Below are 13,378 nucleotides of genomic sequence, written 5' to 3'. Positions count from 1 at the left end.
AACTACAAAAATTGTTGCTATTTATATAAAAAATAGTGAATTCGATTCGTAAAAATTATGGTTAGCATCTCTGCTTCTCGCCAGAAATTTATGAAATTTTACTTTTGGTTACTTGATTAATTTTCTTAACAAAATATAAATTTTTATGCCTGTTATACAACCTGTAATTGAAATTTAGAGACATACAATTATTTAAGCTAATTATCTCTTTTTTTCTACTATTTTTTTGGTTTAAAACAAACATCTTTCAGATTATAATTCCAATAGGATAGGTTGTAACAAGCATTAACAGATAACTTGAATGCTGGCCATTATCCATGTGGGATTATTTCTTAGTTTTACGATCATTTGTAACATTTACATTACTTATATAACCAAATGCATATATGTAGGTATTTGGTGAAAAATATACCTATGTATAAATGTAATTCATTCCCCATAAAATGCTTTAAATTAAATAAAACAAAACTAAACGAAAAAATAAAACACATATAGTAACAAATTCATTTCCGTTTTTTTATTGTTATGCTTTTCAAAAAATCATAAATAAATAGAAGAAAAAATAGGAAAAGTTGAAAAAAAAAATTAAAAACGCATTGCTTATTTTTTAAGTGATTTAACAAATTGTGTTAAATCATATTCTTCCTCATATTGTCTGTCCTCCCATAAATCGGGTAAATTTTCTATAACTGTTTTCATGGATACTGCATTGTTTCCAGCAATTCCATTACCATTGCTGTTGCTTGAACTAGCTTGCGTACTTCTTTCTTGTTTTTCCCCGTCATGTAAATTAAATAAATCTAAAAGTTGATCAGTGCCCATCGTTTCTAAAGACGCGTTATCAGCTCCAACAATTGTATTTGCAGTAAGAATTTTGAATTTTTGTAAACCCATAATTTTTTCTTCAAGAGATTTTCTAGTAATTAATCTATACACGTTAACAACTTTTTTTTGTCCTATTCGATGTGCACGATCCATTGCTTGTAAATCTTTCATGGGATTCCAATCATGTTCGACAAATATAACAGTATCAGCACCAGTTAAATTAAGACCCAATCCTCCCACCTTTCAAAGCAAAATGAACATTGTATGAAATTCGTGGTATTGAAAAATTTATTAAATTTATGACTTACTTGTGTTGTTAAAAGCAATACATCGATGCTTGGATCACCGTTAAATTTTGTGACTATTTCATGTCTTGAAGAAGCTGGAACTGTGCCGTCCAATCTCAAATATGATACTGTGGGCATATGTTTTTTGAGTAAATCTTTTTCTACAATATCTAGCATAGTTTTTAATTGACAAAATATTAAAGCTCTATGTTGACTAACAGTTTCATTTTCAATTCCAATACCACAATCTAGTAAAAGTTGTCTGAAAATAAATTTTATTAAAAAATTTTTTTAGTTATTTAATGATAGAAAATTTTACTTTAATGCCGGTAATTTAGCTGAATGTTCAATATCATCCAAAGAGGATTTATTTCTTGCCAATTCTTCTGAAATTTTTTGGTATTCCGGATGATGTTCATTTAATATTAATTTTGGATGATTGCACACATTTTGCAAATAGCGCAAAGCTTGGAATATATGCGTCTTTTTGTTTAAGTTTTCGGTGGATTCTGTTTCGCTAAAGTGCTCAATACAATCTTTAATTTCTGAGTTTAAGTGAGTTCTGCTAAAATCTTCATAAAGGCGTTCTTGTAGGGGACTCAATTCGCAAATTAAGTCTTGAGTAATTTTTGGTGGCAGATCCTTAAGAACATCTTCTTTGACTCTTCTTAATAAAAATGGTAACACTTGTCTATGTAGAGCTTCCATAGCTAAAACACCACTTTCTTGTTCTTTAGTAGAACTTTTCGCATCTCTACTAGCCAAAATAGGTCGACTAAACTTGACTAAAAACTGTTTTTCTGTTCCCAAAAATCCAGGCATCAGAAAATCAAACAAGGACCACAATTCTAACACATTATTTTGAATTGGGGTACCAGATAATATTAATCTATGGTTAGCTTTAAGTTGCTTTATTGCTTTAGAACTTTTTGTTTTACCATTTTTAATTATATGTCCTTCATCCAGAACACAATAATTCCAATTTATTTTTGAAAAGAAATCTACATCTTTCCTAATTGTATCATAGGAAGCTACTATTAAATTATGTTTTTTCAGTTTTGGCCTAAGTTTTTCTCTCTCATTTGGCAGTCCGACATAATGGAGTGGATTAAGAAACTTTGAGGGTAAAAATTTTTGTATTTCATACACCCAGTGGCCTGTTAATGTAGGTGGACAAATAACAATACTAGGCAATTCTGTTAAATTATTTTGTTTTCTATCGTAATGATCTCCTGCTAAAATGCATATTGTCTGCAATGTTTTACCAAGACCCATATCATCACATAGAATACCATGTAAATTATATTTATTAAGAAACCATAACCAATTGACGCCTGCTTGTTGATAGCTTCGCAATTCAGCATTAATTGACACAGGAACCTTAAAATCTGGAATTGTTTTTGGTTTAAATAAATATTCTAAAAATTCTCGATCACGAATTTTTCGAGCTTCCAACTCAGTAGAATTTAAAAATGAACAATTTTTATTACTGTCTAATGGCATTAATTGTATTAATGTAGCGAAACAATGAGTTGACATCAGTCTTACAGATTCATCAAGATCGCTCATACGACCTAATCAATTGAGAAAATTTTATAAAAAATTTATTTGATAAAAATTAGAAATTTACCTAATAATGGAACGACTAGAAGTACAACATATGGAACCATTTTAAACTGCAGTTTATCAACGACTCTATCAATGGTTTCGGCTGCACCTTGTCGATAAATTATATTTTCAGCCGTTTCTAACAAAGGTATAATTTTATCTATTATAAAATTCATTAACTTGCAATCATTCAGTGTAGAAAAGGCTGCGAAGCAGCGTGAAACCATGTTTCTTATCTAAAATAGTAACAGCAGAATATTAATAAATTAAGAAAATGCATCAATTAAAAAACAAAATATGATTCTTGAACTTACTGCTTTTAATGGATGCGTTAATAAAATTCCTAATTTAGGTAATAACTTAAAAATATTTTCATGCAAATTCTTATGTAAATAGGGTGAAATAACCTCTATGACTTGTAGCGACGTCATTAATTCACCAGTTTGTTCTTTATTAATATTTAACGGATTAGTTCGAAGTTCATCCATCGAGGATGAAGTTTCTAAAATCTTGTCAATAGTAGTAAAAACAATGGTTGAAAGAGCAGGAATTTTTGCAAACAGAGTCTCTCCAAAATATTCACACATTTCAGTCAAAGCGAATTTTGCTCCTATACGTTGAATTCGATTTAACTTTTTGTAGGGTTCGTCTATTCCAAGAATATCCGAAAGTGACAAATCAACATTTATAGGTGGTCTTCCTGGTCCACGAGATATGATACCATTTTGTTCAGTTTTCTGTTGCGCTGATAGCGATAAAATACCATAAAAAGGATTTTCAATATCATCATTATACTTTTCAGACACAATCCCCTCAGGAAATTTCTAAAAAAAATTATGTTGTAAAGTATTAAATTATGTTGAAACAAATTCCGAAAACATTCTCTTAATTTTCAAATATTAATAGTCTAGAAAAAAAAAAAGACACTTACGATTTGTGGCGTATAATCCGGATCGCTTTTCAATAAAGCACATAAATTGTTTACAATTTTGTTATTTGGACTTGGCAGACGACTGCTAACTTGATCTAATAATTTAACTAGAAACATTGATGATAATTGTTGCAAAAGTTCACATTCTTCACGTTTTAGTGACTCCATTAGTGGTTTCACAACTGGATTAAGTTTTTCTGGTAAACAATTAAGAGACACTATTGCTCCAGCTAAAGCTGCTTGTGTGCTCAAATTTAAAGAATTTTGTTCTGCACTAGTTTGCTTTAACGAATTTTGCAAACTTTTACGACGCTCTTCTATTATATCACTAATTTTTGGTTTTAAATTGTATGTTCCCTTAATATTTTCTGACATGGTCGTAACAAGTGAATTTATTTGATCTAAAGTTAATACTTTCGTTTGATCCAGATTATTGACAGGTATTTGATATTGCTTAAGGGTTGCTATAAAATCATGGGATTCTTGAAGAAGTCTGAAAAGATTATAATGTAATATACTTATGGTATCTGTATTTGTGTAAAAAACTTTCAAAAATTTTATAATTTTTTTCGCTATTAGTCCTTAATTTTTTACCTAGTGAATGCTACAGCTACTTCATCATAATAAATATATTCCATAACACAGTATTTAAGTTTTTCCTGCAACTGAATTGGTCCAGGACAAATATGTGGATCTTCCTCCGCCCAGAAAGATATAATTAAACTGCAAACCAGTCTTTGTAAAGAAGATCTAGATTCCAAGTGGCCCATTAAAACTTTGGTATAACAATTAATTGGGCTTTCACCACCACTGGTATAATCAATACCTGGGGCAGGTTTTACTAGATATTTAGAAAGGGCACCTAATATTTTTGCAGCGTTAGTTCGTGCTCGAACATGATTTTTTTCACGTATTTCTTGTGGTGTAGCCTCATTTCCTCCCAAAAATAATTTTGGTTGAACATTTGAAGATCCTCCTAAATCATCTTCTCTTAGGTTTTTGCTTCGCATTAATTGACCTATATTATTTACTGGTGCACTCTTATTGGCAAATATTAAAAGAGAAGGATCAAAAGCTAAGCGCGCTGGTTGCATAGCTAAACAAATCCAAGCAGAAACATAAGGGCATGCCGCATGTAATAAGGCAGAAAGCTCAGCGTTTTTAATTAAATTCATCCACACATATATTGCTATTTCCTGAATATCTTTATTTGGTTCAACAAGAACTCTTTGGTAAATATGTCTTAAAGCTTCTTGCAATAAGGGAGCCTTCCATTCGCTTACTCCGAAATTTAGCATTTTTTGTTTTTCTTCACCCAAATTTATAGAATTAGAATTATTGTTTATTGCTTCATTTTTATTGTCTAAACTTTCTAACTCCATATTCCCACCGTTACTAATTCGATTTTCATCTGTTAAAGTTTTAAGTGTTTGCAAGGTAGAACGTCTTACAGAACTGGTACTATGGCTTAAGAATGGCCACAAACGTGGTATTAAAATTGACAATGGCTCCATTCTAAAACAAAACATTAATTAATCAAACAAGAAAAGTAATTATAAGGTCTAAATGATACTGACTTAATCCAATTGGATGCGTCTGGTAGAGATAATATTGCGGCTAGTAATCCCATAAAACTATTACAGGCAGATGTTAGTTCATCTTGATTAAGCAACAAATTCCATAACATTTCCACAATATTTGATACCTGCTGTTCGTTTAGTAATTTGGGAAGCCAAGAAGCCACTGGTATCAATGTTGATGCCGCTACTGCACCTACATCATCAACTTCATCCAGTAAACCCATCAAAACGTCATTTATAATTAAGGGCAAAAAGCTTGGTAGTAAATCTTCTCGAACAACAAGTAAATATTTTAATCCAAGAAGACCCCCATGTCGAACCTCCCATTCGGTTTGTTTTGTGAGAGCTAATAAAATAGTTACAACTTCACGAACTTTTTCTTTTGGCATCTCCTTAAGAACGGTCCCAAGAACTTGAGCACTGGTTTCTCGTACGGGAGCAACCACTTGATCGGATACAAAGTCACCAAAACGATCCAAGGAAAGAACACATAGAAGCCGTAATGTTGCATCTTCGAGCCAATAATTGTGATTAGTTTCCATCTACAATAAAAAATCAATTAATGTAATATTAATCTTTAATAAGTTCAAGTTTTATTTGATTTTTAAAATCTTGAATTTTTCTATTTACCTCTTCTTCAGTCATAAATACACTTTTACCAGCTCCAGCTGAATGTGAGTTTAGAAGTTCGCGCAAAGCTGTCGCAGAGCCATGCCGTATTTCCCAACGGGGATTAAATAGATCTAAATAAAGACGTTTACAAAATTGTTCTAAAGGCCAACTATTTGCATATCCATTCCAAGAACCGGTTGCATCAGGAACTGGTTCTAAAATGAGAAAATAACCATTGAAGAAGCAATAAAAATTAATTTAAAACAAGATTATTAACCATTTAAATCATAAAAAACTTCAAATTTATCATCAAGCTTAGGCTTTTTTCTTTCAGGTTCATCTAACGAAGTTGAGTTACTTCCATTGTTATTAGAATTTGTAGAATTACTTCGGCTTAAACTTGTACCGATTACACCTTGACGGGCCTTTCGACGAGCTCGATTGATTTCTCTACAACTCATATTTCCACTTGGATTATTGTTGTTAGCAAAATTTGTATCTGTATCTAACTTCATTTTGAGAATATCTTGTACTGGAACCTAAAACATACAAAATACAAAAAACATACAATTTTATTTCAAATACTTGATACACACTTTTTGATCGTTTATGTTATAAGAAGAAACACCAATATTCATATCTTCATCACTAATCATTTCATTAATTGCTATTCCTAATTTGCTAGCCTGAGTAATACCTAATTTTTCATTTAATAAAGCTCTTTGACGTATTAAACGATCATTTGAGTTATTTGATGAATCAGAAGAATCATCAAAATTGTCAAATTCCAAGCCTTCAGAACCCATTAAACGTTTACCTTTTTGAAGTACTTCTGATAAATTAAAATTTTTAAAAGATAATAAATTAGATGATTCTGTAGAGATTGTATCGGTATTATTGCTATCAGAAACTTCTACAAAAGATTATATAAATAATGACTTGTAAAATTTAATACTTATACAAAATGTTTACCATTTTTAATTTTACATGGCATCGGATCCCATTGTGGGACATTATTTAATACAGCTTCTATGGCTTGAGCTGCAGCTATTCGAGTCTCCCATGTTTGACTATGTAAATAATTAATTAAACGATTTAAAAGATTATGCAGTTCATGTGGATACAAATGCTGAACTTCTCCAATTTGTTTAGCGGCGGCTCGTCGAGTAACTGCTGATGACCCAGATTCAAGTAATATAAATAAGCGATCTAACCTGTTAATATACGGGAAAAATAAATATTATATTAAGAAAAAAACGTTTCTATTTACTATTATAGAGAAAGTAAAATAGTAGTAAATATCAAAATATATGGGTTAATATACGTATTATATCCTGGCCATAAACAAATAAATAATTTAATACATTCTCACCTAGAAGTCATGATGGAAGGATGTTTTAGCCACAAAAATCCGTAAAATAAAAAAAATTGAACCTTAATTCATCTGAAAATATATAAAAAGAAAAATTTATTTATTATTTTTTTGTGACTCAATGATCTATTAAATATTATTTTTAAATTATAAATAAATTAAAGACAAAACTATATTTATGCATATACAAATAATGTACAAATATCGGTGTTGAGCATCAAATTTGTTAAATATAACATCCACGTTCTTTGTACACAGGCGTAAAGCTAATTTTATAAAAACTAATTAATAAGTTATTTTTAATATCTTGAATTTGATACTTATTTCTTTTGTGATGTAGAAACATCGTTTATTGTATTTAACGATTTGTGTATAGAAAATGTTATGGAATGATTTAACTACGATCAGTGTCATTTGTTTGTTGAATATCGTAATTAACATGAATAGTACTATTTATTCTTGCTTGTATTTCTAATATAAAAATAATTCTAATTTAGGTAAAAAAAAATTAACTTAATAAGCAAGGACCTTGAATTAAAGCATCTGCCTTTTTAAAGTATTTTTAGGACTTTAAATTTTGAAATCCAATTTTAAATACCAATTTTTCCTTTATGTACTGTAAATGGTACATAAAGGATAAAATAGTGTTAAAAACTGGATTAGAGTAATGGAACTAGGTATTAAGAAAACTTTTTTGTAATACTCAACTTACATTAAAATTTGAAACAATAAACATTGCATTACTTTTTGGGTTCTTGTTATTTTAGGTTGCACAAAATGGAAGTAAAGAAAATTTCAAGAAGAATTACAACAAATATGTAAGCGTTTTTTATTTTTATTAAAAAAAATATATCTAATAACACATACATATTTTATACCTATAGTATTTTGAAAAAATTATTAATTCCCTTTTTATACAAAATTTTGTTCTACAGTGATAAAGATGTGCAAGGTCTAATTATCAAATTAATAAAAATACATGTATAACTAAATGTATATGTGAATTTTAATAACGTGTGAAGGGGTTTTCCATGTGGAATAAAAACAACATTTAAATTATGAATTTTACTAATACAACATTATAGTTGCGGAATTAATAAGAATGTGCTTATTACACTACTAATTAATCTTAATGGAAATTTCTTCATGCAACTGCAGAACAGATGGATGACGTAATCAAAGAAACGAGTTAAAGGCAGAAAAATTCATTAAAAAAATTTTTCTCCTCGAACTGGACTCGAACCAGTGACCTACCGCTTTCTAGGCGGACGCTCTACCAACAACATTTAAGTTTTTTATAAATTTAAAGCTTAAAACTTTAATTTTTTTCATAGAATTAAATTTTTTCTTTTTGTTCTATGGAAACAGATATATATATATATATGTTTGTATTTATATTTATTGACAGAATTGTGTTAATAAATAAATCCAAAAAAAAAAACATAAATATGTGCTTCTTTATGTGCCATTAATATACACAGTCATATTCGTTCGGCTTAAAAAAATAATATTTTAGTTTAAGAACACCAATTTCCTACCTTATGGGTTTATACCCATATAATTAAAATGTCTCTTAATAAATTATTTCTTTAACGTTTATTTAAAATTGTAAAAATTGCTACAAAATATTGCCAAATGTTGGTCTCATTTACCAATCTACCAATATCAATTATTATGATATTCGTACAATTTGTGAAAAAAAAGTTAGCAGTATTTAGTGTGGTGATGTAAGAAATTAAAAAAATGTATGTAAATAATTACACGATAATACATAAGAACATAATTACATAGAGTAAATTAGCATTAATTATAATTAAATTATTTCAAATTAGAAATTTTATTCAACAGTCACGTACGTTATTATTCATGAATGACGTACATTGTTAAATTAATTTCAAACATCTGCTGATAAAAAAAAATATTAAGTTATTTTAAGGTTCAAATTATTTTGCAATAAAATGCTCATATATAAAATATTTGATCGTTTTTATAGATTAACGTTTTAATCAAAGATCCCAAAATCAAATTGTTAAACACCCATTTTCTCCGGTTTGATTATTTAAACTATTTGCCCAGTCAGAAATTTTCAATATCGTTAAATTCCTAGCCAACTTCTATTTCATACTATGAATCTTACAAATAGTTATACTTGTTTCAATATTATAAGGATACAATATAAGAACCATAAATAATTTTAAAACACAAATATATCACAATATATAATTATTGTCACAGGATAATTAAATCATTATCAGTATTGAAAGAGAATTTGAATTCCAACGTAGTAACACATAATGTAGGCTTTCTTAAAGGAAAAGCATACATTATAATGTATGAATGATTATACAAGAAATTTTTAAAAGTAGCCGGTTATATACATATCCATATGTAAATAAGGATACTCTCAAAAAGTTTCATATTATGCATAGCTAATTTTGGGTTTTTAACTTAATAATAATTTCCTTATTTTTTTTAATGTATTTATGTAGCATTCTTTTACATATATTGCAAAAGCCTACATCTTTTATGTGACTAATTCTATAAATACAATTAATTATATTGATGTGCACATGACTTTTAAATTGTGCTAAGATCAGTAATAATAAAAAACGTGGCGTATCCGGCGGTGACATTTTATGAAATTTTAATACACATGGAATATGCAGGTATGTACATACGTATATATATATATATATATATATTTGTAGGTTCAAGCAAAAAGCTTTTAATATACATCTGTCAATAAGATCAATTGTCATTTTATCATTTTTTTTTAATCTATTTCATTAAATCTATGTATTCGATTATTAATAATACACCAAGAGACTATTTTCAATTTCCACATTTAATTATAAATCTATATATGTACCTACCTACTTAACAAAATATTTATATGTGTATAAAAAATGTAATTTTTTTCTTGTGTCTTTATCCTAATATCCAATCAGATAAAAATAAAAATATTTTATTAAATAGAATTTTTTATAGATATTTTTAATTATCAAAAAGAGTCACTAAGATTCTTTTAATTAAAATTGCCTTGTAAGACACCGATAGATACACCCTTATTGAATTATATTTTAATTATATTTTTAATTGTATTTTAAAATAATTCAAAACATTGATAAGTTCCTTCACTGTAAAAATTAATATTTCTATTGTAGAAATTATAGTAATTTATGTTGGTATAAGTAGGTAGATAATAGATCAATCAAGGTAGATCTTTGAAATTTCCCTGAAAAAATAAGATCTGTTATCAAATTAAGTTTATTTTTAAAATCGAATTGGAAAATGTAAGATTTTATTACATGTTTTAGACAGCGTATTACTCAACTAAATTTCAACAAAATTCATACATTTGTTATTATATTTACAAAAAGAAAATATTCCTAGATCAAAAGTAATTGTAAGCTCTGAAAAATATTTGCTCTTTCTAATAGACTTTTATTAACTATATACAATATTTATAATGTATATAATTATTATACATAATTAATATATATCATAAATATAAATACCTTAGTATATATAATACCTAAGGAGCTAATAATAGTAGGTACATACCTAACTAAATACAATGTAAAACAGACGCTAGTAATAGTAGGTACCTTAATACTATGTTTTTAACTTAATACTAATATATATTTATAACTAAATTGTGTACAGTCGAATGATAGTTTTTCAAATTCATAATTTTAATAAATTTTTTGTTTATATTGCTATCTATTGTTTAGTTTCTGCTATCCTTATTTATTTTAAAATTAAAACGCCTAAAAAAATATTACCTAGTCTGATTTGAGAAATTTTAAAACAACACATAATACATAAGTAGAACATATAATATAAAAAATATAAATGTTCCCATATATTTTTATTAATTCATTTGTAAGATATTTAGCAATTGCTTTTTCAGTTTATAACACACAAACAAAATTCTTCTCTTCATTTTAAAAAGCTTTCTCAATAAAATACTCGTACTCCTGAAATAATTACTAATATATTTTTAGTTTTGGAGCAATTTTTCTATTTCTGTAATAAACGATTGCAATTCACAATTTCAACAATAAAAACTTTTGTGTCCTAAAAAGAAAAAATGAAATTCTTGTTTACTTAGTATAGGTATCTTTTAGTTAAAATATTTAGTATGTATATTAATGGTTAATTTGTAAGCAGGTAGGTATCTACCTCCCTGGTCTCCTTGCAAAAACAAAATAATAATTATAAGAATTTAATAAGTAGATACATATGTAGGTATGTAAATATATTAAAGATTTTTTACGTTTTGATTTGTATTGATTTTTTAATTCTATTAACATAATTATTTAATAGAACTCTTCTTTTCTGTATACTTAATTTAATATTTTCATTATAAACTAATTGTGGTATATGTTTGTACGAACAAACATTATTTAATTTGTTAGATTTAAAACAAAAAGGAAAAAATAACAATGAAAATAAAAACTGTAAAGAACATCGATTTTTTTTTCCTTTCATTTTTTTCTTTCTTATTTTTGTTCTGAAAAACTATTTTTATATAGCACATACATATGTACATATGTACATAGTTGGAAAGAGCATTCACTAAGGCAAATTCATTTTGAAATATAGCAAATCAGAAAAGATTTTGTAATTCAATCTAAAAATGAAATATAAAAATTAATTTAAAAAATATTTTTTATGAAAAAAAAAGATCTTAATAATTTTTTTTATAAATTATAAAAAACCAAGCCATTTGCTTGCCACCATATTATTCCATCCCTTTCTTTCAATATTTTTCTTTTTTTTTACATTTCTATTCAATAAAAAATTTTAAACTCATTTATAAAAATTTCGTTCTACATTTTTTCTCTTTTATGTAAAAAAAAAACTTTCAGTTTGCTATGTGGCAGACCATAGAAAAATAAATAAAACATTTTAAGACTTTTATTTTTTTTCTAAAATTAATTTGTAATTAAAAGAAAATACTTACAGAAATTGGTTAGTTTTTATTTTCTATAGTTTATCAATTATTACTTTAATCCTCCATATTTTTAAATTATCAGACACATTTAATCACTGCAACAACTTTATACGTACATACATACGTATATTTTCTTTCTCAATAACGCGTTTTCTGCTTTTTTGTTACTTCACAAGATCACAATTTTTTTTGCACACATTTAATTAGAAATCTTTTTGCTTTAATTTTGTAATGCAATTTCTACCTTTCTTCTTTTTTTTGTATAATTGAATATTATGAAACACTGAACTGTATTTATAATTTTATAATTATTTTTATTCCCAGGCATCATCCTTCACGACCGTTTTCTGTTTTTATACTGGATGACGAGACTCCAGTACACCAGTCATTTATGTGCATAATTTGACATTTCCCGGTAAACAAAAATTTAATCAATTACGTGTCAAATAATTTTGATTAAATCATCCTTGGTTATAAGTTGCGTTATATATTTTATTGCCTTTTTTACCTTTTCTTTGTTGTGATCTTTTAAATACACATTATATTTTCACATATTGTTTCTTCAAGTGCAATTTATTTTCAGGCATCTCCTACAGAGTGAAGTATGTATATAAAGAATTTATTTTCTGTTCCAGATATTCGTTTAAGCGAAAAGACAAATGTGTCGAGCTCAATTTCAATCTATTCTAGTTTTATTCTAGTTTTTCTCCTTGTTTTAATTAATTCATTTTATTACAATTACAGTTTATCTAGTTAGCGAAAAGACAAATCTGTCGAGCTCAATTTCAATCTGTTCTAGTTTTTCTCCTTGTTTTAATTAATTCATTTTGTTACAAAAACAGTTTATCTAGCTAGCACTGAAATATTTTAGAAGGATGTAACAATGGGATGAATATCAGGTGACCTGATTATCAATTTACCTGGAAAAACAGAACCAAAGCGGCAAAGCGGGCGATTTTCGTTGTTAACTCAGAATGAAAGCGAAACGTCAAAATCAACAGTACAATATTTTGCATATAATGTCACACACGCATTGAAAAAGATAATGTCAAAAAAACCGACAGCGGTAAAATATAAATCAAGTGTATTTCAGCGCCGGCGTTGAAATTCGTGGTAGTAATTTCGCAGTTAAATATGTGTATTCTATATGAGTTCTGTTTTCACTTTAAGTAGAAAATATTTTTTGTATTGACAGTTTATGGT

The 13,378-nt window shown here is 27.4% G+C and overlaps 1 protein-coding gene across 1 annotated transcript; it reads right to left on the bottom strand.

Moving 5' to 3' along the window:
• Window positions 1-495: 495 nt before the first annotated feature.
• On the bottom strand, window positions 496-12,519 carry LOC129609883 (TATA-binding protein-associated factor 172). The gene is made up of 14 exons (XM_055522083.1): window positions 12,185-12,519; window positions 7,216-7,287; window positions 6,816-7,057; window positions 6,440-6,756; window positions 6,121-6,382; window positions 5,862-6,058; window positions 5,229-5,773; window positions 4,246-5,166; window positions 3,652-4,144; window positions 3,035-3,544; window positions 2,743-2,956; window positions 1,432-2,686; window positions 1,134-1,374; window positions 496-1,065 (listed from the first exon to the last, which is right to left on the bottom strand). The coding sequence occupies exons 2-14, from the start codon at window positions 7,224-7,226 to the stop codon at window positions 601-603; spliced, it is 5,673 nt and encodes a 1,890-aa protein (XP_055378058.1). The 5' UTR covers window positions 7,227-7,287; window positions 12,185-12,519; the 3' UTR covers window positions 496-600.
• Between the last annotated feature and the right edge of the window lie 859 nt (window positions 12,520-13,378).

This window comes from Condylostylus longicornis, unplaced genomic scaffold (genome assembly GCF_029603195.1).
Source record: "Condylostylus longicornis isolate FDR11 unplaced genomic scaffold, ASM2960319v2 ptg000040l, whole genome shotgun sequence".
In the NCBI taxonomy this organism is placed as follows: Eukaryota; Metazoa; Arthropoda; class Insecta; order Diptera; family Dolichopodidae; genus Condylostylus; species Condylostylus longicornis.
The sequence above is the reverse complement of the archived record's forward strand: the minus strand, read 5'-3'. Positions and strand labels throughout refer to the sequence as shown.